The sequence below is a fragment of the Meleagris gallopavo genome, chromosome 1 (assembly GCF_000146605.3).
Source record: "Meleagris gallopavo isolate NT-WF06-2002-E0010 breed Aviagen turkey brand Nicholas breeding stock chromosome 1, Turkey_5.1, whole genome shotgun sequence".
NCBI lineage: Eukaryota > Metazoa > Chordata > Aves > Galliformes > Phasianidae > Meleagris > Meleagris gallopavo.
In genome coordinates this window covers 176246326-176269349 of record NC_015011.2, presented here as the reverse complement: position 1 = coordinate 176269349, position 23024 = coordinate 176246326, and the positions used below count along the sequence as shown (strand labels likewise).

The 23024-nt window shown below is 38.5% G+C and overlaps 1 protein-coding gene across 2 annotated transcripts; it reads left to right on the top strand.

Moving 5' to 3' along the window:
* The first annotated feature begins 670 nt into the window (after positions 1–670).
* Positions 671–22486, top strand: ELMOD1 (ELMO domain containing 1). Of its 2 annotated transcripts, XM_010729091.3 has the most exons (10): positions 672–782; positions 9064–9209; positions 9363–9391; positions 10869–10966; positions 13969–14098; positions 16985–17118; positions 18320–18388; positions 18677–18700; positions 21039–21089; positions 22309–22486. In XM_010729091.3, exons 1-10 carry the CDS (start codon positions 766–768, stop codon positions 22469–22471), a joined length of 861 nt encoding a protein of 286 aa, XP_010727393.1. In that variant the 5' UTR covers positions 672–765; the 3' UTR covers positions 22472–22486. The 2 variants fall into 2 exon arrangements, with proteins under 2 accessions (XP_019467809.1, XP_010727393.1); XM_019612264.2 differs by lacking the exon at positions 18677–18700 and having other exon boundaries at positions 671–782.
* Positions 22487–23024: the final 538 nt, after the last annotated feature.

The following is a 23024-nucleotide window of genomic DNA, read 5'->3' as shown; positions in this document are numbered from 1 at the left end:
GTAGTACATGGACAAGGTTACATTTATAGGCTGGTTGGCTTTTCTTGTGTTGTTATTTATTTATTAATTTATTTTACTTCAACTCTTCTTGTTCTTCTTCTCCACTTGAAAAAATAGGTAATTGCATTGAATACTAACTGTAACACACCAGATCTCAGAATGAATGGTCAACCTTGTCAACTTTATGATTTTAAGACATCATATGTATTATGTATAAAATTTGACCCCTGGGAGGAAGGTAATCACCTGACATCTCTCACGTTGGATGATGGGACTCGATAGGTCAGATTGATGATTGGAATTGATCTTTGAAGATCTTTTTCAACCTAGATGATTCTATGATTCTAAAAATTAAATCTAGACCCTCTACTAGCTTTTAGTTTACAAGCTGCTTTTACCAAAAGTCTCCAAGTACTGTTGTAAACTCTGGAGAGCAGAGGGTTTCTAACACCTGGGAGAGATGAATGTCTCTTGACACTGCCACTTGGAAGCTGCTGTGAACACACAGGTGTTTGAAACAGCTTGAAGGAAGATCTGATGTTCTTACTTTGTGCTCTGATTTAAAGGCTTTATTTTTCAGAAAATAGACATGAGTCGTGTGCTGGTCAAAATATGTGTTTACACTGAAAAGACAAATTATAATTTTTGTTTTTATTGACGTGATATTTCTTACAATTCTATTTCTACAGCACTGGTATCACCTGCAAAGAAGAGCTTATTGGTGATCATCAGTTGATTACAGCTTCTGTAACACAAACCACCATCATGAAACACTTCCTGAGGTAACTGTTCTTTATGTTTTTTCAAGTGTTAAGTGATGATAATAATTGTTTCCATGCTGCCAAGAGTCAAGTGTTTTAGCTGTTATCAGCAGTATGGAAAATGTGAACTAGTTCAGATGAGATTTGCTTTCTGTTCGCCTAGATTTCAGTAAAGCTTTAGTGAACTAAAGTTTTAATTTAAATTTTGCTTTTCAATACTTTATAGAAACAATGTGGGAAATGTCATGTGGGTTTGGATTGCTCCATGCTAGTAGGGTACCTGTAGTGCTCAGTGTGTCTGGTTTTGGCACTGGAGAAATATTTGTGAAGTTGCAGAAGGGAGGATGCTTGATGAAGGTATGCAAATACTTTTGAAGCTGGTTCTGCTCCATTTGCTCTTGTGTATGACTTGCAATTGTTTTTCTGTAAACTAGCAATAGTACAGGAGACTTGCAAGCACTGGCTTTCACTACTGAAATATCATGTTGTCTTTGTTCTGCATTCAGTGGAGAGAGTTGAATGCTCCTAGAAGTTAATACATATCAAGAGCTTAATTTGTGTATAAACCAAAGCAATCATTTTCTGTCCGGGTGGGAGAAACCTTTCTCAAGAGGACAGAAACATATGCTTCTGTATAGAGCATCTGTCACTATGTTTTTCTTTCTTTTTAGTCTGTTTATAGTACACACTATGGATATCAGCATCATAACCTTCAGTCTGATCATCCGTAATGACTGTTGCAAAGCTAGTCTTGCCCCAGGCATTTCTGTGGGATGCTTGGTTTGGTTTCTTCAGGTTTTTTTTCAAGTCAGCTGCAAGAAAGACCTAAGCAGAATGTGTACAGGTTGAGAGTGTAAAGTGGTTATTTATTTGCTAGGACCCACAAGACAGCTAAAATATAATGAGCCGTTAGATTGAGCATTAGCGTGTTCCCTTTTGACCTTATCAAGGTGGTGAGAGGGTTGGTCGCTGCAGCTCTACGGTGCAGATTCTGGATTGTCCTCAGTCCTGAATGCTGATTCAGTGACCTGATGGTCCATGGTCATGCTGGAGCATTCCTTCTTGAATCCTACCAATGATTGCTGTCTCAGTACTCCTGTAACTTTTACCTTTCTTTCTCTGTACAGATTTTATTATTATTTTTTATTTTAAGCAGCGTAACCTGAGGTTACAGATTTGTGCCATATGTGATCTAGGCAATGATCATTAATAAACAATCCTCTACCACCCTATGGCTGTGATGGAAGCCTCCAACATGAAGTCACTGAGGGATTTACAACTTGCTCCCTCCAAGGCCTGGTATCTTTGGAGCATAATGTAATTTTGTTCCTGCCTTATGGAGAAGCTGAGTTGCTGATTACCTCCAAGCTGGCAGTTCTTTTCTGACTTCTGTGAACATTATATTTCCCTTTAAACTGCCTGTTCTGCTCTCTTTTGGTTGTCCTGACCCCAACAGGAGTTTTTTCACACAGGAGAATTCAGGCTGTTTTGATTATTTATGTTCCTCTGATGATTCTGAAGAAACCAACTCCTTTTTTTTCATGGCATTTCTAAAGTGAATTCTAAAAGTTTTAAGAAGTCTTGATGTTGTTATCTTCTCTTAATTAGCCATGGCATGGGTCATGAAAAGCAATTTCTTGTTTAATTAATTGTTATAGAACTTAATTATGAAAAGTTCACTGTTCTGAGTATAGAACAGAAGGTGAGGTTAAGGGAGGATAGAACACAGCACCTCAAACAAGAAAACACTGTTGAAGTGGGGAAACTATTCTGTTTACTTACGAAAATCTGGATTTTTCGTATTTGAGATTAATCCTTTAACATGAGACTGATATGAGTATTATACTGCTCAAATTTCTTACGCATTAAAAAAATACAAGGATGTTAAGATATAAACTATGGTCGTTCTTCAAGAAGACTGCTTACTGGCAACAGCAAGTTCTGTTGCACATGACTACTGCAGTTACAGGCTTCTGGGATAATGAATAAAAGAGTTAAGTTTAGATCTGCAGGGAGATTTCTGTGCAAGACATTGATATTTAGCCTTCCAGCTTGGAAATCAGCTGGGAAATAAATAAGTTAACATATGTTGTTTGATATTTGGTAGTTTTTGTCTATCAGCAAGCTCCCCGGCTGCTATGTAGGTCAATTTGTCCTGATCTGCTTGTTAGGATCAAATGCAGTGTGCTGCTGGTGAGGACTGCTCAGTGTTACAATGCTTTCCTTGGTGCACAAAATGGAGCAAGAGTTGGGCTAGTTGATGCTGATGGTATCTATAGTTTGTGAAACTTCAATTTTCCTACTTGGACTTATCTGTCTCTTGTATGGCAAATACAGCTGTGAATGCAACACTCCAGATGTCCCACCAAGGCTGAGCAGAGAAGGATCCCTTTCCTACGTATGATCCACAAGTATATGAAGCTGTAAGGGCCTTCACATGAAAGGGAATGTTGGCCACACTACCAAGACTGCAATTGCTCAGTTTGTACAAATAACACTTGTACATCCTCATATTTAAAGGAAGGCAGTAAGAAATTGTTTGCTTTATGCTGTTGACATGGGTGAACTGTTTTACATAAAGATAATAAATCTTTTCCTGCTGATATTTATGTCAGACAAGTATACAACGTCACTTTAAAAACTATGGCATATTGTTTTTCTGCTTCTGATGCATATATTTATTCAAGATATGGTTTGGATAGTTTAGGGTTTTGTTTTTGGGGGGATCTTTGATTGTATTGTGTACCGTGTGTTCTGATTTTCTTTGTTTTCTTTTAAGATATCCTCTCAAAGGCAGTCTTTACCTGGTCCAAAATAGCCTGACTCTGAAGTTACTTATCTTCTTTGATAGTCACCATCACTGCTTAAACTGAAAAGTGAAATTGATGGTGTAAAAGTAGTTTAGAAATGTTGCTCATAATCTATGAACTCCAAATTCAGATACTGAATGAGGCATTAATGAAAAAGATGTGAGGAAAATGTGTGCTCTGGTGCCATGTAGTAAGACTGTCCTTGATAAACTGAAGTCCTAATGTGCTTGAACAATTAAAATGCAAAAAACTCAAAATGAGTCATAAATTGACTCAGTTGCTTTTGTGTTCTAATTTGTCATTATGAAATACTTTCTATGTTCCTGCCTGTTACAGAACTGTTTTGCACATCTGTATAGCCAAGAAGGGTATGTGCTTATTTATGCAAGTGGTAGCTATTTTGATGTCTAGATGTTTTATGAATATTTTCTGAGATTGTCATTTTTAGACGTGAGTGTCTTTAATGTAACTGCAGTGTCTTTGCCTCTTCATTTACTGTTTTTCAACAGCTACTGCTTTCCAGTGGGAAAACCTTTTTTTACATCAACACTCGAGTAAGTGGAATAACTAGAAACCCAAGAGCACGCTTTCACCAGTAATCTGCAGGACTCTTATCTTCCTGACAATGTTTATACCTCTAGTCCAAGGCTATGTCTAAATGAAAGCAGCTGTTCTGTTTCTTTTCTTTTGCAGCTTGCTCTTATCTGAATTATCCCTGAAGTTTAAAATATTATTTATTAAATAATAGAACTTTTCCTCAGTGAAATGTTTAATCCTTTCATGTTTTTGTTTGTTTGTTTGTTTGTTTTTTGTAGAGAGTTTTGAGGAGTCTCTTGGTGACACTTGCACGCTTCCACCTTGATCATAACTTACATTAAAATTGTGTGTAACTTGGAGAACCACCTGTGGCAGACATTTTACTTCTGTCAGCAAATCCTAAAAACTTCCGATGGCAAAAGAGTCAGTGAGCACCAGCAATTTTAAGCACAAGTTCTGTTTTATTGGAGTTCCATCAGATGAAATGAAAATAAAGCCAGTAAAAAGCAAGAGAAGAGAGTGTGGAAAGCTGCTGTTAAAAACTACTTTTATATGTTCTCTTGTTCCTATGGTGACTTGCTTTCATCTCTAAATGGAGAAATGAGTTTCAGTTGTCAAATCTAAAAAAGTACAGAACAAAAATTTATTTTAGTTAATAGCATGCTTGTGTATGACAGAAATGATGACCGGTAATTACGCCTTGGTTGAGCTTTTGTACACAGTTTGGTTGCACAGATAAGTCAAAGATGGCCAAGTTAATTAAATTCTCACAGTGTAGTATCACTTGCTTAATCACTTATTGGTTCATCTTGTCCATGCACAGCTAAACAGCTTCTCTTCACCTTCTCAAGTCTTTATCCTGTTGTGCAACGCTTTCTTCACCAAACTATTTTTCAGGAAAAATAATTGCATAGGTACCTTTCCTATGCAAACAGGGTTTGGTGTTGTGCCCAGTGACAGGACAAGGTACAATGGGCACAAGCTGAGACAAGAAGTCTGAACATGAGGAAGAACTTCTTCACTGTGAGGGTGACAGAGCATTGGAACAGGTTGCCCAGAGAGGCTGTGAAGTCTCCTTCCCTGGAGATACTCAAAACCCTCCTGGGTGCTTTCCCGTCCAACCTACTGTAGGGAACTTGCTTTAGCAGGGGATTGGACTAGGTGATGTCCAGAGGTCCCTTCTAACCCCTGTGATTTTGTAGTTTCCCAGCTTTAGTTACATTTTTCATTTTACCCAGGGAATTTATTCAGTTTGTTACTAGCTCTGAAAATACTAAAGTTCTGAAACTACCAGTGAAGGTGTTGGAAAGGAAGGGAAAATAAACAGAAACTGATAAAATAGAAGGTGTTTATCCATTTCAGAAATGTTTCACAAAAGCTCTTTTCTATTTCCTCTTGTGTCAGTGGAGCACTGATTATAAACACTTGTTATTTAGACTGTTGTGGTGGTGGCTTTAAACATTGGATAGCGCTTCATAAGTCTCTTCCAGGCATGCAAGGAGATGCATATTCATTTCTAAAGTGTAGTATACTTTTCCTCTGTATTGGCATCAGAGTTCAGTGATGCTTTTTGAGTGCCAATCTGGCAGAGTTACGCCGAGCTGCATTGTTATTTCTCAGGAGCTAACAGGAAACTTCTGACCTCCAAGTGACTGGTATCAATGACTAGGAATGTTTCCCCTGACTTCTTGTGGGACTGTTGTGTTTCCTCTCATATGGTATTCTCAACACAGGAACTGTCTGTTCATTAGGCCTGTGTGCATTAGCTTGTTATCACACAGTTTTTTAATTTTATTTGAGGGAACATTAATGTGATCTCTTCTAAGATGCTATGATGCTAAGATGCTATTTCATGTATAAACACAAACTATAGACGTATTGTTGTATGCAGTATAGGAGGAGGAGGAGCTCACGTCAGGATGAGAAAAGGTAAAGTCTCTTAAGAATGTCTTCCTTTCTGTAATGCTCCTGCATTTGAAGCTCACCTCAGGAACTGAGGCATAGTTGTGCAAACCCTTCTGAAAACTGTGAATAACTACATAGACTGGTAGGGAAGCACGCTGTTTTCCATGCCAAGAAAACCTTCAAGGCCAAGCAAGGAAAAAAGCCAAAAACACTGAGATTCAGTGGAGAGAAGGTCTAGAATTGCTCTAAAACAAAGAAGTTAATGCACCACAGTAGTCTGACACGTGGTTAGAGCAAGACTTCTGTGAGGGTTTTTACAGTATTCCGTGTCTTCTATTATAGCTACCGGTGCTTCTGCTTTACTGAAGTGCAAAGCAGACAAAATAAAAGTTAACTTATTCACAAGTATGCTTTATTACAGGACTTCTGCCAGCAAGAGTTCCGTTTTGTAAAGAACAGCTCCTTGAAAACAAGTTTGTGTTACTCTTTATGCTGTTCATGTTATAAACAGAAGATTTCAGCTGTTATAATCTTGAGATGGATGAGTAGTAGAGAAATGAAGGTATCTTCAAAGGCAAACTTTCTTCTATGAGTAACCTAGTCAAAACTAGTGTTTGTCTGCTTTATTTGCCATAGCTGCTAACTATGTTTTAGTGAATCACATGCAGTGTTTGTGTGTTGTAGTGACTTTCTGTAGTAGATACATTTTTATGTAGCTAGTTTTTGTTCAGACCATAGCCAAAGCAAAATTTCAGTTCTAAATGTGATTGCAACCATGAAATATCACAGCTCATCCCATTTAGAATTTTTCCTTTGATTTGTTAATATGCCATTGAATATAAAGGTAGCAACATATAATCAAAAGTGTAGTTCAAATGCACCTAACACATTCTGCTTTTCTTTCTATTGGGAATTTACCCACATCACACAGTATGATAAGAAAGAAAGTTCTGAGCAATAAAGTGAGTTGTGATGTTTCAGCTCTAGAAGTAATTAAGTGTAGACATGAACTTTCTTACAGAAGTTTTTGTTTTGTTTTGTTTTGTTTTTTTAATGGGATTCATTTCCTTCATTAGAAGGAAATCTCATGTGGGCTGCGGCATGAAGTTAAGCAAACCTTTTCTCCCTTCTTTCCATATAAATGAGCTCCATATAAATGAGCAAAGGAATTGGAAGCAAAGCAGACTAAAAGGAGAATGAGTAGCTTAATCTCTGCTACAAATGTCTGATGAAAGCCCAGAACTTTGTTTGACGTTCTCCACCTTCTATGTGAAGGTGGATGTTGATTATTGCATGCATTTCTCTGGACCTTTAGCCTGAACACAGAGCTGGGTCGTGCTGAGAAGGCTGAGGGATGGCTATACATGTTGTGTTTTGATTCTTGGTATGGGAGGACAGGTGTTAAGTCGACTCTTTGATACCAAACATCTACTGGAAGAACTGAAATGCATAGTGTGAAATTATGGGCTTGTTTTCAAGCCACTATGAGGTGTTGCAGCTGAAGGTATTAGCTGACTCTGTATGAGACTTACTCTTTAAATGTCTTACATCTCTGACTATGTGATGAATGATGGATTTATCTTCTGATAGCTGTTCTTGTTCTTAATACTGAATTGATTACCTCCTGTGAAACATCTACAAAATTCTCACAACAGTGTGAGTGGCTCATCTTGGGATGGGAGGACCCAAATATTTCCAGGTCAGCAGCTGAAAGTTTTTTAACTGACCCAAAACTTGATTCCAGCGTGGAAGTCTTTCTTCTTTCTTTGAGTTTCACTTCCTATCTTTATGCAACAGGAAGCCTCTGCTGCATAAAGACAAGGGGTTTTCCTATACGCAGGCATTTAGGAGTGTTAAGTGAATTAACTAAAAGTGTGAAGATAAAGTGGATGCTTTTAAAGCATGCTAAATATTTGTGTGAATGCCCTCCATTTAGACATAAAATGGCTTTAGTTCCCTTTAGTTTAATCCCTCTTCAAAGGAGATTAAACTAAAGTGAGCATAAAGCAGATTAAACTCCTGTGTGGACTTTAACATGAGTTAACTTATCTTCCCTTTCCTGAATGTCCTTCTGCAACATGCCCTTCAGGTTGTGCTGTGAAACGATGTAGCTCTTCCAGCTTTATTAAAGCTGTACTGAATTAAGTATCTGGAATTCAGTATTTTCAGAAAAACCAACGACTCCACTGTAAAGGATAGTAATTTGTCTTTTAACAGATAAATTTCCTTTGAAAGTGTCAAAAGTATGTGGAAGAGATAATAGTCTCATGATGAATGCACTTACAACATAAAGGATCAAATAATTTCTGACCATACAACAGCAAGCTAGTTTGTTAAAGTTGTATGGATGCTTTCATAGGATATAGTTACAGAATGACTGCAATTGGAAGGGACCTCTGGAGAACACTTGGTCCAACACTCTGTTCAAGCATGAGCTACTTAGAGGGGGATGTCCAAGACCAATCCAGATGCCAGTGTTTCCATTCTCAGGTCTTGGCAATTTGCCTTTTCTTGGATGAGCTTTTGGCCTCAAGGGTACTGAGTGATTTGTGCCACATCTCGTATCATGGTGCTTTCAGGTGGGTTAGACACTTAGGTAACATGGCAGAGGCCAGGCCTTCATAGCTGTAGAAATAAGAAAGCCAAATTATGTCCACCAATTGTAGCCCATGAAGCCTGTTTTTGGGGTAGGTTTATATAACTGCAATAGCTTGAGGTGTGTGGGCATGATAGCAGCTGCAATGCTTAAAAAAAAAAAAAAATGCCACAGAACTTGAAAATAGAGCATTTCTCATGTATTTGTTTATTTCCTGACTTCATAGGATCACAGGATAATTCAGATCATAAGGGGCCTCAGGAAATCTCTTGTCCTTTAACAGTCGTCAGGATAAATGTTTATAGTGTCAATACGGGTTTTGGTTTAAATCTCCTCTTAGGCAGTGGACGTTTTGGAGGGTCAGGAAGGCCATTCAGTCTCTGTGGTGACCTTGTTTAAACAAGCTCTGCTCTAGACTTATTTTCAGACTTTTCTTTTTTTTTTCCCCTGAAAGAATGTTTATCCAGGTATGCCTGTACTTCTACTGCAAGTGCTTGTGGCGCTGCCTGAAGTTTGTGGTCAGGAAACTAACGGGGCGATGCGAATTGCAAAGGATCTGTTACAATACCAAGCCTGGAGCTGCCAGAACTATGAAAATAGGTAACTGAATGAATTAATTCTTCAAGCCTTTGTACCTTTCTGCATGTGCTAAAAATAGTATGACTTTGTTTAAAAAACAATAATAAGCTACATTTATACTGGACTCATTTAAAATTGTCTGACGCAATGCTTTCAAATACTGTTCTCTTGCAGAGGCATCACTGAAAGGTTCAAAAAGTAAGGTGAGTGAAAGATCTGATAATTCACCTTTCCTAGTGTGTCCTGTCCAGTTTTGTTCAGTTGGCTGTTTGCTTACCATATAAAAATCACTGTAGTTTTTTAAATAATCTCACATTAAAAACATCTACTGAGGAGAGAACTGTGACCACCATAGCAGGCGGCCTTAGATGGAGAGTGTCCTATGCTGTAGGGACAATCACAGTGTGGCACTGGTGGAATCAAATGAGCAGCAGGCCATGGTGGAGACAAGGGTGGTGTTCTGTAATTGAGGGTTTCTTAGGTGGATTCCTCATCATAGAATCATGGAAATCATAGAATGGCTCAGGTTGGAAAGGACCTTAAAGATCATCCAGTTCCAGCCCCCTGCCATGGGCAAAGTTGCCACCCACCAGCTGAGGCTCCCCAGGGCCCCATTCAACCTGGCCTTGAATGCCTCCAGGGATGGGGCATCCACAGCTCTCTGGGCAGCCTGTGCTGCTGCCTCACCATCCTCTGACTTAAGATTTTCTTCCTGACATCTAATCTAAATTTCCCCTCTTTTAGTTTAAAACCATTTCCCCATGTCTTATCACTATCTGCTCGTGTAAAAAGTTGATCCCACCCCTTCTTATAAGTTCATCCTGTCCTAGAGTTTATGTAATCTGCAGTCATTTACTTACATGCTTTATGCCTCAGTTTTATGCCTTTAAAGCAGGAGTAAGAGAAGTTGAAGGCAGCGGTGCCAAGATAGTTCATTCTTTTTAAATACACTGATGGAAAATACTCTTCCACTTCATCCTTTCACTATAACAGTGGTTGTGCTCCTCACTAATCTGAAACAAAGCATTTGTATGTGCATTAAGTTCACTCAACCATTTATTTCTCCTACATGTTCATAACTACCTCAGAGTTAGCAAAAACAATGTCACATTGGCTGTAGTTGTGCTAAAAGTATATTTGCCTAATCAAAAAGGCAGAATCTTATAAGACTGCATCTAAGCAATTCCAATTGTGTAATTTTGAGACAGAGCGCCACAAATTTCAAGCTCTCAATTTTTGGAAGGCTTGATGATTTCTTTGAAATACTGAACTTCACAAGGCATCTGTAAGGCAATGATGTGCAAGAGGAATGACAAATATATTTTTGTTACTGAATGAAGGCTAGCAATCCCAGTGTAGCTAGGCTGGTGGTCTGAAGCTGCTGCTCAAGTGGGAGACTCCATGCAAATTGTCCTCACTGACATTTCCTGCAGACATGTACTAGACTGGCTGCATGGGCATGGACAATTGACTTGTGAGGATAGTGCTCTGCATAGGGCTAGAAGTCAGTAGGGGCTAGAAGTGTGTGTGTGTGTGTGTGTGTGTGTGTGTGTGTGTGTGTAGAGTTGACCCTTCTGGGCTGCTAATCTAGAAGCTGTTGGGTATCAAGTTTACCATTGTTAACATATTGATTCCTGTGGAAGCTATTGTTCAATACATATCCTTAAAACTTCTTTTTAGCGGCTGCAAACTTCAGTAAGTGTTCACCCTGATGCTATTGAAAAAACTATAGATGACATCATGGAGCTGAAAAAGATTAATCCAGATATAAATCCACAGTAAGTTCATGACTTTCTTATGAAACAAATGGGAATTATTGATTTCTTTTCAGTACCCAAGTCCATAGAGAACTAGTTCTTCCTAGCTATTTCGGTGCGCAACTTGAAGATAAATTTTGTTTTTCGGTGTAAAGCTTTGCTGTCAAAAAACAATGAAAAAATGAATACCCTTTTATGGGGACTGTAATAGGAAAGTCCTGAGTATCTGCTTCCTGAATCATATTGTCTTAGTATGTTGTTGATATATTGATTTGTGGGGGCCACTTCCCCAGCGATAAAATACTGCCAATGCAGGTGGTCATAGAAATGACAGTGATGGCTTCTTAGCAAGGCCGTAGGGAAGAAATTGGTCTGTCATAACCAGTAAGCCAGTATATCATTTCTGTAGTTTTAAAACTGCTTTGCGTTATTCAAACACAATCTTCAACAGTACGCAGGTTTTTTTTTTTATGCTGTTGCTGGCTAACCCTTGTCTGGCTAACCCTTGCTGTCCCAGATTGACTGCTGAAATTTCCAGTTCTATCTCACAATATTTTAGGGAGTTGATCACTACCTGTTCAAGCCTTTGTGATTTTTTGCATCTGGTAATTCCATAGCTTGGCTTACAAAGTCGTGGTATTGTCATAAATACTCTATTTTTAAGTGGGAAAAGGAGGAGGGTGCCACAGCTCAGATGTTTCAGTGTTTCACAGAACACTGACAGCTGAAATTCAGAAAAGAAAAAAAAAAACAGCAGTGAGAAATTAACGACAGTAACATAAGGAAAACCTACATGTAAATGCAAATGTGCACAGCTTGGAGCCTGACCTGTGGACTTTGTTAACCATAGCATTAGCAGTTGGGCTAATTGAAGTATTCTCTTTCCACTATTGCACCCTTGAGTAACAGGGTGGAATAATGCCAAGAAGAAACATGAAACTATTTAAAATAGTATTTCATGTGGAACTAGTGATCATCTGGCTATCCCTGTGGCATTGCCTTTGGCTTCTGAGAAGAAGTAGTCTTCTAGAAGAGAGGGAGAGAAAGGGTTAAAATATCTCATACTTGTTCAGGCTCCTGACTACATTTGAATGATTTGGTCCTAATATAAGGGAAAGAAAACCTTAATATTTTAAATTTAATCGAGGTATTGTTCACATGCTTAGCACGGAATAAATGCTGAATTGTTTTTAAGCTAGAAACTGTGCACTCAGTGTTTTATAGGGCTGAGTCTTTCATACCCGTGCTCCCATCCTTGGCATCCTTCTTTAATTTGCCGAGACCTTTTCCAAGCAGTGAGGAATATTGGTCTGGGGTGTGTAAGGTGGTGCCACGTTCACTGAAGCAAACCCTGCCACTAAATTGCTCCTTAATGTTCATTAATTGAAGTTTAGCTAAACTTTAATAATCTGGAGTGAACTTTCATGTGTGACACACTTAGGTTATATTAAACTCTTCTGGAGAAATTTCAGCAGGAGCAGGTCAGGTATATCTTTAGGCAGGATTAAGGAAAATCCATTGGTTTGCCTATTCTCAAATATCTCAAAACCTGCATCCAAACTGTCTTGTTCAGAAGCTCTGACCTTCCCTTGCATGGCAGAGACATAACATCTCCTCGGGTAAGGACAAAGGGACGTGTGTCATACTATACGTGTTTCTGTAAATCTGTGTGCAGTCATTTTTGTTCATGTAGCATCTTTGCAGAGCAGAGCTACCATCCTAGGAATATTTGCACTGAGCTGTTCTTGAAGGCCATGGGCAGCTGTGATCTGAGAAGGAGGTGGTCCCATTTACCAATACCTTTGAAATAATAAATGTGTATATTTAGTTATGGCAGCAAGTTAGCTGAGTAATAACCAGGTGGCAATCCATGCTGTTTGGTTATTTTGTAGTTAAAAACATGGTGGATGTGGCTTAGCCATGCACTCTGGCAATTCTATTAGGCCTTTTATCTTTCTTTGAAATGCAGCCTTTCTACAAAATGGTAGGAAATAGCAAGTGAAGCATGTGAAAACCAAACATCAAAGGGGGGAAATGCTGCTTAGATTATTCAAAAAACGGGCTACAGACACAAACAGCATGCGGTTGCAGCAGGAGAAATGGCCTAATGATGACATCCCTTATTCTGTGTATTAATCTCAAAAGATAAGCAGTGAAAATCCTTCTGCTCAGAACTCTTAATAGTATTAAGGAATAAACAAAATCGTTCACTGTACCAAACAGAACAAATGAAGAACCTGTACAGCTTAATACATATCTATCATCAGTGCAGCCCAGTTCCACTAAAAAAAATAATCCTGTATGTGATCAAATATTGTTATAACCATGGCTGTGGTATACTACGTAACTTGTATTTTACAGTAAAATCTTAACCTAAAACTAGGTAAACTGTAATTGAAAGCCTTAGGAGTCATGTTGGCTTCTTTCTCTCTTTTTTTAATTTTTATGATGCATCAAGTGGATGAACATTACAAAAATAGAAAAAAAGACTCTTACTGTGACTCTTAACAAGAGACAAAAAGAAAAAAAAAACATCTGCCTACAGGCAGATCTTTCAGTTGTGTTACTTCAGGTTTATAGCTTCTTTATGTAGGCTCTCGTGATATGGAAATAAAATGCTTATATTTAGCTTTTTGCTTAGTTTCCCCACTGTTTTTTTAAATTCACTTCCCTGGTCTCAAGGCATTGTTTGGGAAGCTGCCATTTGAACGAGGGGAAAGATTCAGTGATGTGCTTATAACAGATGTTGAAGGCTGCTGTGTACTGTTATAATGAGACTTTTGTATGTGAAAATTGACCATTTCAGTTTAAAAGTCAGTTGTTATTTTTTAAATGCAAAGTAAGACTATGCATTTCATAAAACCTTGTTTAATGTAATATTCATCTCTTGCAAATCTCCTGCAGTAAATAAAACATTGGATTATTAATTTGTTGATGTAATATTACGCATGCTTTAAACAGGTATGTATGCTGTAGTGCTGTGACACATGAGTGAACTGAATTCTGTCTCCTTCCACCCTCAGGCTGGGAGTATCTCTTCAGGCCTGCCTGCTGCAGATCGTTGGGTACAGAAATCTGATTGTAGAGGTTGAAAAGCTGCGCCGAGAGCCGTATGATTCAGAGAATCTGCAACATGAGGAAATGCTTTTGAAGGTAGACACTGATAGAGCATCCTTTATTCATCCCACCTCCAAAGGGCTGGTCTATAAACCTCTTGATGTTTTATCATCTTCCTGCATTGTGTACCTGCTTCAAGATTAGTCTACAAAGCATACTGGGTGTAGCACACTCTGCGTGTAACACCTATGCATACAAAGCAAGAACATCTTCCAAGCGAGCAGCTTATTCCTTGTTGATGAACACATGTTGGTCTGGATTATATCTAGGTGATGAATATGCAGCTCTTACTGCAGATAACAGCTCTGTGCTGTAAGTTCTAGAAAAACAGCAGTATGTCCTACTTACATACAACTTTCTTCAAGATGAGAAGGATATTTTTACCTCTCATAACCAGAATAAACACTTCTTCTCCTTGGCTTCCTGAATTCTTGAAGATAACACTTGTGTATTGGAGATACTAAATGTGTTGGTAAATTCCTATTTACCAATGGAAATAGAAAATAGACCATTCTTCAGTATAATACATGAACAGTTATGAAAGCTATCCCAGTGGAGTTTTAATTCATGATTTAAAGAAAACATTGCATGAAAATAAATGTTTTGAGGAAGGTGATCTTGAAACTGTAAGCAGAGACACAGCTATAGACCTCTTAGATTGTAAAGCAACCGAGGAGAGAATTTTCAGAAGTTTTAAAAAAAACAGGCATACGGTAGTATGGTTCTGTTATTTAAACAAAAATCCTGGAAACTTGAGACAAGTTACTTTTGCTTCTGCTCCCACTCAACTTTTTGTTTTTAGCAACAGGTGATGATGCTATTGTTTTTCATACTGCAATTTGTCACCTAGTGGCTTACACAAATTATAGTGAAAACTTCTGGGAGTGTCACTGTACTGACTTGGGCTTCCAGATACTTTCAGAAATCCCACTGGGCATCCTACATACTTCTCAAATGGTCATAGAATTCCTGTAGGTGTCTGAAAAGCTATTTTTAAGAGTTAGCTCCTTGCTGGGAGGTGGAAGTCTGGCCTGGAAGGAGTCTATCTAGAACCTCTTTTAGCCACAAGGCAGAATAGGGCAGATAGACTTCTGCTGCTGTGCAGTCAAAAGTGTAATTCTCTGGGGCTGGAGAGGACTTCAATTGGAAGGCCACACAAACTTATCAGTGAGGAAGCTCATGTATGGGAGATTGGAGATCCTGGTGCCAACCTACAATCTTGGTCTTTGATAATACCAGGCTCCTGGCTAAAGGTCTAATGTGAAGGTCTTTGGCTCCAAGAAAGCATTCTTAAATTTGTTGTGCATCTACACTGTTTGGAGAGTAAGAAGTAGGGTATGAGGGGATCTCAGGTGGGGAGCACTGGGATCTGGTTCTTTTTTCCTGGTCACCTGGTCTTTGGGGACCTGTTTCTTAGATGTTTATGAAAATGGCAGCTGTAATGTGTAGTCACATAGCATTAAAAACAGAATAAAAGCATAATGGAACCTGAGCATTTGGTGGTGGAGGGGAAGCTAAACAGTATAGCTTAACTATAAAATTCTAGGTGTTGAAAAAAGTATCAGTAACTCCTCATCTCCAGTGTAACCTGTGCAATAGCACTTGTTTACAGCAGGCTTTTTGCTTTCGTCATGTCAAACAAAAATAGAGCCAAGGGTTTAATTCAGCTTTCAGCTCACACTGGGGAAGAATAAGCCAGTTGGTTTTCGTTGCTTCTAGGTATTCTGCTGAGTGATCTCTGCAATGGGTAATTTGAGATCCTAATGTCTATTATTTATTCATGCTTACCAAGAGGGCAATTTATGAATGAGAGGAAAATTAAGTTAATGTGATTGAACTAATAAATAATACTACATTTAGTGTCAGTGAGTGAAGTGTCAGGGAGTGAAAAAGGAAGATGTCAAAGATGATTTAAACAACACATGATGCTTTAGATAGTCATTGCAAACTAAAATCATTGTAAGTTTTAATCTTCTAAAGGTATTTAATTTAAAGTTCAGTTCGAATTGCTAAAATTAATACAGATTCAGAGTGGATTATCTGGAAATGTGCATACTGCTCTTTTTCTTGAAGAGGCTTCATCTGACTGTGTCTTGAGGCCCTACTCACCATCTATGGTTTATGGGGAACACTTATTTCTCAACACACTTCAGAAAGTATGGATTTGTGATACAGCACATAAGATGTGCAGAAAGTTATGCATTTGTCAGGCAGGTCTATTTAGGCTGCTTTTAGGCGCCTAGCAACATGATATTTAAGTACTAGAGACACTGGGCCAGTGCAGCTAAGTGGTTTTTTTCCAGCTGAGGATCTGACTTTGTAAATCATTTTCTTGCTTTTTTGTAATTTAATTTTTATGTGAGATCAATGAATGATTCACCCCTCTGTTAAATATGAAGGTGGAATGTGCTATTATATGGATTTTTGTTTTTATGTTTTCTGATCTGCTCTTTAACGCTGTGGTAGCCAAGTCAGCACTCTCAATTTATAACCCTTCTGGAGACTTGCAAGAGACACTAGGGATAAGATTGCTGCAGACCCTCAGGGACCAGAGGGCTGATTGCTTGCCTCTCTGCCAATGATTTACAGCCAAGTTCCAGCCCATTCCCATCTCAGTGCTTAGGGAGACAGGCTCTAGTTTGAAGCACAAAGCTGAACAAAACAAGCCCTTGTGTGAGATGTTCAGGTCAGAAGGTCTTTGTAGGGCTGAAACAGCCACAATATTTGAGAGCTATTGGAGATTTTGTTTATTTATCTTTTCTTTTCCCTGGCTCTCCTCATACCCAGAAATTTCATTTGTTCTTATGCTCTGGTTGCTGGAATGGCAGTACAATTATGTGAAAACTCACCTTGCTTTTAAGAGCATAAGAAGTCATACTTATGTGTGGAGGTGTAATTATATTCTACCTGTGATCTTTCTAGTTATGGAAATGCTTGAAGCCCAATTCACCATTGAAAGCTCGGATTTCGAAGCAGTGGTGTGAAATTGGTTTCCAAGGTGATGATCCTAAAACAGACTTTAGAGGGATGGGTCTCTTGGGCTTATATAACTTGGTGTAAGTATGCTCCTTTATAGATATATTTGTGTGTCAGAAGCTGTGACAAGCAGCATTATGTGCTGACTTTTTAGCAAGTCTGAAGAAATAACTTCTAAAAGCATTAGGGATTCCATATCAAAAACTTGAAAGAATATTTTCTGTCTCAGTTTTTAGGGAGAGAGGTTTATCTTCTTGAATGGTTCTCCTTTCTTAGAGTATTCCTCATTCAACAAGGTTACACCATTTGCCAAGACTATATATATTTTTTTAAACCCTTTTTAGTTTCTCTGTGAAACAGTAAGTTAACACTCTTCCCACAAGAGAGTAACTGTAAAGTATGTTTTTAACAATATCTACATCGCTTTAGGCAAAATGACCTGGAAGTGGGTGGATGAGAGGGTTATGTTACTGCTCAGCTTTCTTGTTTTCGGAATTCCATGCTGAATTCTTAGGTAAAATACTTGAAATGCAGCCACTGATGGTAGACTTCTGTAGTTGCACTACTTCTTCAATTTCTTTCTGTACCCAAAATCAAGCAACAAATTTATACAACTATTTCCTTCTGCCTTGTGCAGGCCAGAGGTTTGCTAACATCTGGGGCTGGCAGTTTATTTCCTTCAGCCAGTGTATCTACTGCAGGTAGTTACTTAATTTTAGGAAATGTTTTACCCCTTCCTATGAGAGGGAAAAAAAAAAATACTTCCTGCTTTTACACAGTGAAAGACAGAAAGAATCACCAACTTGTTATGTCATTCTCTGTCCAAGATCAGTGAAGGATATGAACTCTTGAATCTGGATTTGAGCTCCCACTGGATAGGAATCCCTCGCACGTATTTAATTTCATAGTCCCCTGTGATGACTTTTACCTCACTTAATGAATCTACCGGATCAAGAAGCCTGATCTGCTCTATCTTGAGCTCAGCAGCCAACGTATACTAGCAGTAAGGAACAGATCTTATGTAGGGCAGGGAGAAAGAGGAGTCTGTTAACCCATGCTCACAAGCAGCTCGTGGAATTGCACTTGTCATTTGAACCTGCTTTTATCTTTCTTTTTGTGGATCTGAGTTTAATGAATTCCAGATGTTAGATGCTACTCATACTGTATAATGCATGTAGTGACACTTAAAAGGGCTGGGGCTGGTGTGTGTAGATGGCTAGATTCCTAAGATATCTTTCATTGTTTTTGTTAACAATTTACCCTAAACATATACATCTGCAGGTATTTTGCCGAATGGGACACTGAGGTAGCCCAACAAGTTCTTTCTGATTCTCTTCATCCTAAATACAGGTAATGCATGAGGCGAGCAAAGAGTAACTTGAGAGAATATTGTGCTGGCTATTGGCCTGGGGAGGGTGCTGTGTGTTCCCTTGGTGGGGTATTGGCATGTGCTATCTGTTTTCAAGTGCTGATCCTGAAAGCTGATCAAATTCAAGAGACACACTTGTATGCTGAAATCTTCAAAATAGTGAAACCTACTGTTAAATGTTTTCACCTAATTTCTAATTTCAAGTGGTTTTATATTTTTATTTACCTTTGTTTTTGTTTTTGTTTTTGTTTTGTCTTTTCATAATGTAGGGAAGTCACTAAGAAGGAAATAAGGTATTTTTTTTTTCTTTTCTCTTAGTTTTATGTGACTACATGTAAATAAGATCAAACCATATTGCACTGCAGTGTTTATAAAACTGAAAACCTTTCTTACAGAACCAAGAGAACCCCATTCCCTTTCTCCAAACGCCACAGTATTAACTCATTAATATGACTGTGCAACACTGGGACCCTCTGAGCATGCTAATATATAAAGAATGAAACCAACCTTCCTTGATGTAGCTGGAGAACTCTGTTTTAGACATATGTAGTACCAAATTTAACTGACAAATTTTAGGTGAACTTTAAGGGGGGATAGGAAATTGTAGACAGTCCAAATACGCTCATACAGCTGTGACTGACTTGGTAATCAAAAGTAGTCTATGCCAAGAGTTTGTTAACACAGCTGAAAAAACTCATTACATTCTCCTCTTACTTATATTCACATACTTTGACTACCTTAGGTAGTGATTGCTCTAAGCTGCCTATTTCAATGTCCTGACTTCTGAGAGATCAGGTGCTTTCAGATGACAAAAAGTTTGCACTGTGAGTAAGATTTATTCTCAGGACTAGGGGAATGGATGCCTCAGCCAGTGCAACAGAAATCAGTTGTCTCAGAATATTTTTTTTCCTTCTACCTGTAACCAGTAGTGATAGATACCCCTATAGCAGGTGCATGTGAATCTTGTAAAACTTTTTAACTCAAAATTTTGTAGTGAAGACCCTAATGGTAATTCTGTGACAAAAAGCACCTGTAGGATCAGAAGCAATGGAAGCACAATAGACTCTAAGCTTTGATTTAAATCCTCGCATTCAGTTTGTCTGGGGCTTCTTTTTATATATTGGCATTCACTCTCTCACTGTAAGCACCCCCCAGATTTGGTCTGCCCTTTATGTATTGTGCTGTGCATGGATGCTTTGTTAATGTGTGCTGATGAACAGGGATTGTCATGATGCTTAAACAGCATCATAGAAAATAGCCAGATTTTCGTTTAACTAAACACAAGACTTACACTGGAAATAGAACAATGTTGCACAAGTGATGAGTGCTCAATGCTGGGCTGGAAATCCTGTGTTCTCCATTTACATGTGTGATTGCCAAGTCTTGCAGTGCTGTGTGAGCATGTGCAGTTTTGATCCCTTGAAAGAACATTCACTAGAAGATGGATGCAGCTCATGGTGCCTGTGGTGTTTTCCTGGTGTGGTTGCTTAGCAGCAGTGCTGATTTCTGACGTGATAATGATCAATGTAGTTTCTATTTTCGTTGAACTGCACTGCCTGTGCACATCCTAAGTGTGCTGCCTTTGTTAACCGTTTGCTTTGGGTTTTTTTATTGATGTTATGCTACAACCTACAAAAATGACTACATTTGTTGAGAACAAGTATACATTGGTGTGTACTTATGCACCAAGCCACTTAGGATGCAAAGTTTTGTTCCCACTTATATCACTTGGTAACAGATCAGGATGGGTGTGAACCTCTCTGAATCTTTAATACTTAAAGGAAATATCTCTTAAACACTATACTTGAGTGAAGTCCGGGGCATTGTTTTTAGTGTAAGTATAGTCCAAGAATGGCGCTTTCACATAGTTATCTACGATGTGCAGTCTAAAGCCTGGAAGATCTGTGTTACTTTACCATGCCTAGACTCCCTCCAGACTCTAAATCTTAATCTGCTGGTGAGGTTCAGTCCCTCGCCTGCTTGTAGTTGTGATAAACATGCTAGTTTCTGCTCAACTTATTATATAGATACAGCAAAAGCCTGGTCAGTAAAACGTCAGCTCTTGGTAGCTGCATCATATAGCTTTGTTTAAAATAAATTTAATTAAAAGTGGTTCCCTAACTATTGCATTAAATAACAGCAAACACAGTCCCTTGCATTTGGCTGTTGAGTGGCTTCCAGCTTGGATGGACATGAGAAATATTCTTTCAGTAAAGTTTTTGTTTGCCTCCAAGTGGATGATCATCATGTACGTCTTTGAGAATATGTAAAGCTGAAGTCAACTCATTTTCTTCTTTTGATTTTTTTTACTTTTGTGTAGCTCAGACTTCATTGATGTGGGTCAGCTCTGTGGTCAGTATAGAAAATAATTGGCTTTTACTAGGAGAGGTGTTGTTGTCACATATTTTGTAATGATAACAAAGGATATCAATGATGCCACAAAGCAAGCTATCCATACAGTGTCTCCCTGTACCAATCCATTCAGTCAGAAACGGAGTTAAGTTAGCAGTATCTACAGGAATAAAATGCAGTCTGTGTTTGTTTAATGTTACAATAGCAAATAAATGGAAAGGAAATATTTGTCTACTAGTACTTCCTGGTAATATCTGGGTTTTATTTGATTTTTTCCAGCCAGTTCAGCAAAGTTGAATGGGAGAAGAAAAAGTTTGATAAGGCAATTGGGTAAGTTTAAAAGACTTCCATGTCTGTGGCAACTTCAAACTGTTAACACTGATGCTGTGTATTTGAAGGAAACAGGGAGTTGTCTGGGCTATTTCTTTCAGGAATTTCTAGCACACATGCTGATATGCACTGTCTTAACCACATCTTGATTTTGATCAAAGATTACTGGATAAATCTACTTTGAAGTATGAATTAGGCGTGGGCAAAATCTTGTCGCAAAGAGAAAGCTTTTTCTGTGTGCTATGAATAGTGCAGTTATAAATGTCTTTTAATTCTTCTTAGTACATAATATGATCACGTCTCTCTCCTCTGTCAGAGACAGGTTCTAATCTGCTTTCAAGAAAGTATAATTACGAGTGTATCTGAGAATCTATAATACCTTCTTTTAATGGCTGTATTTCACTGTTCTGTGGAATTTCCCATTAGGCCTTACATTGCAGCTAACTTACAGATTTACTTTTTTTACTGCTGGAACATACAAAACTAAATAAGTTTCCTTTGCTTTCTTTTTTTGGGAAATGGTCATTGCCAGAAATATTGAGTTCTTTAGACAGCAGGTTTACAAATGAAAAAAAAAAACCTGCTAATTTGTAAATATACTTTACTTGTTGATCTCTTAGCAGGACAGAGTTTTGCTTCATAGGTCAGATATTTTAATTCTCTTCCCAGCATGCCCTGATTTAGGATTTTGCCTTTGTATCTAGTTCTCTGTCGGGAAGAAATGGGAATGACTCAGTGGGTTTCTCTCATGGGCTTTTTAGCCTTATGAGTATCATTATAGAACCAATTGTCTAACCCTGATGTTCCCAACAGTGGTTTTCCAGTTGGGCCAAGAGGTTAAAATAGTGAATATTAGGTCACCTTGCAGGCACAGCCACCATGTGGAGTGCTTACCCCATGTCAGAAACAAGATCAGGGACTCCTGGGTTATTTATTTATTCCGCAGGAATTAACATGTGCTGCTCCACTGAAAATGCAGGCACAGTGGTGAATCTCCTTTTTGACTGTGACTATATGTCTCACTAAGGAAACACTGCCATTAGAGGGCACAAAATAGATAGGATAAATGTTTGTTCCAGTTTTTCACCTCAGCTGGAAGCCAATGAGGTCGAGGATTAATACACTTCAGTATCACACCATCTGCAGAGTCGGTGTCAGAGTTTCTTACAGCCTGTGGAAAGAAAACAAGCTCTCAACAAATACTTGATTATTTTTACAGCTACTCGTTTGCCATTGTGGGCATTAACATAACAGACCTTGCGTATAACCTGCTTGTGAGCGGAGCTCTGAAGACCCATTTCTACAACGTTGCTCCAGAGGCACCGACACTCACTCACTTTCAGCAGACCTTCTGTAAGTGGGGAAACGGGACGGCTACTTGATCTGTGTTCTTATTACTGTTATTTTATCTACCCTTGCAGATAGCAGACACATCTGCTGACACAGTGCAGATACTGTCATGCTGGTCTTGCTGTCCTGTCTTTGTGATCCAGTACTTAGTTGCAACACATGCTACCACCGAACCAGGGAGTGAAACAAAGTGCCAAAAAAAAAAAAACTTGAACTGGTGACCTTCCTACATGCTTAAGTTGTTTTTAAATATAATAAGAAGAAAGAACTTAAGCTTTTAAAGAGTTTCTAAAGATACTTTCCCCATAAATCCATCTTAGATATCTTCATTTACATACAAATGTTTCCCTGCACCTTTCAGGAGACTTGTCCATCCTCAGGATTAATTGTTTTTTCCAGCCTTCTCCCTTGTATTCAAGCATTCCTTCTATAGCACATACCTATTGTTCATCTTTGCCAGAAGTGTGCAACAGCAAGCACCACATTTCTAATGTTTTTCAAAGTATAATCAAGGGACTAATACTAAGACAAGATGTGCTGATTTCCCTGTTTATTCAGAAAAAAGCAATGGAAACCAACAACGAA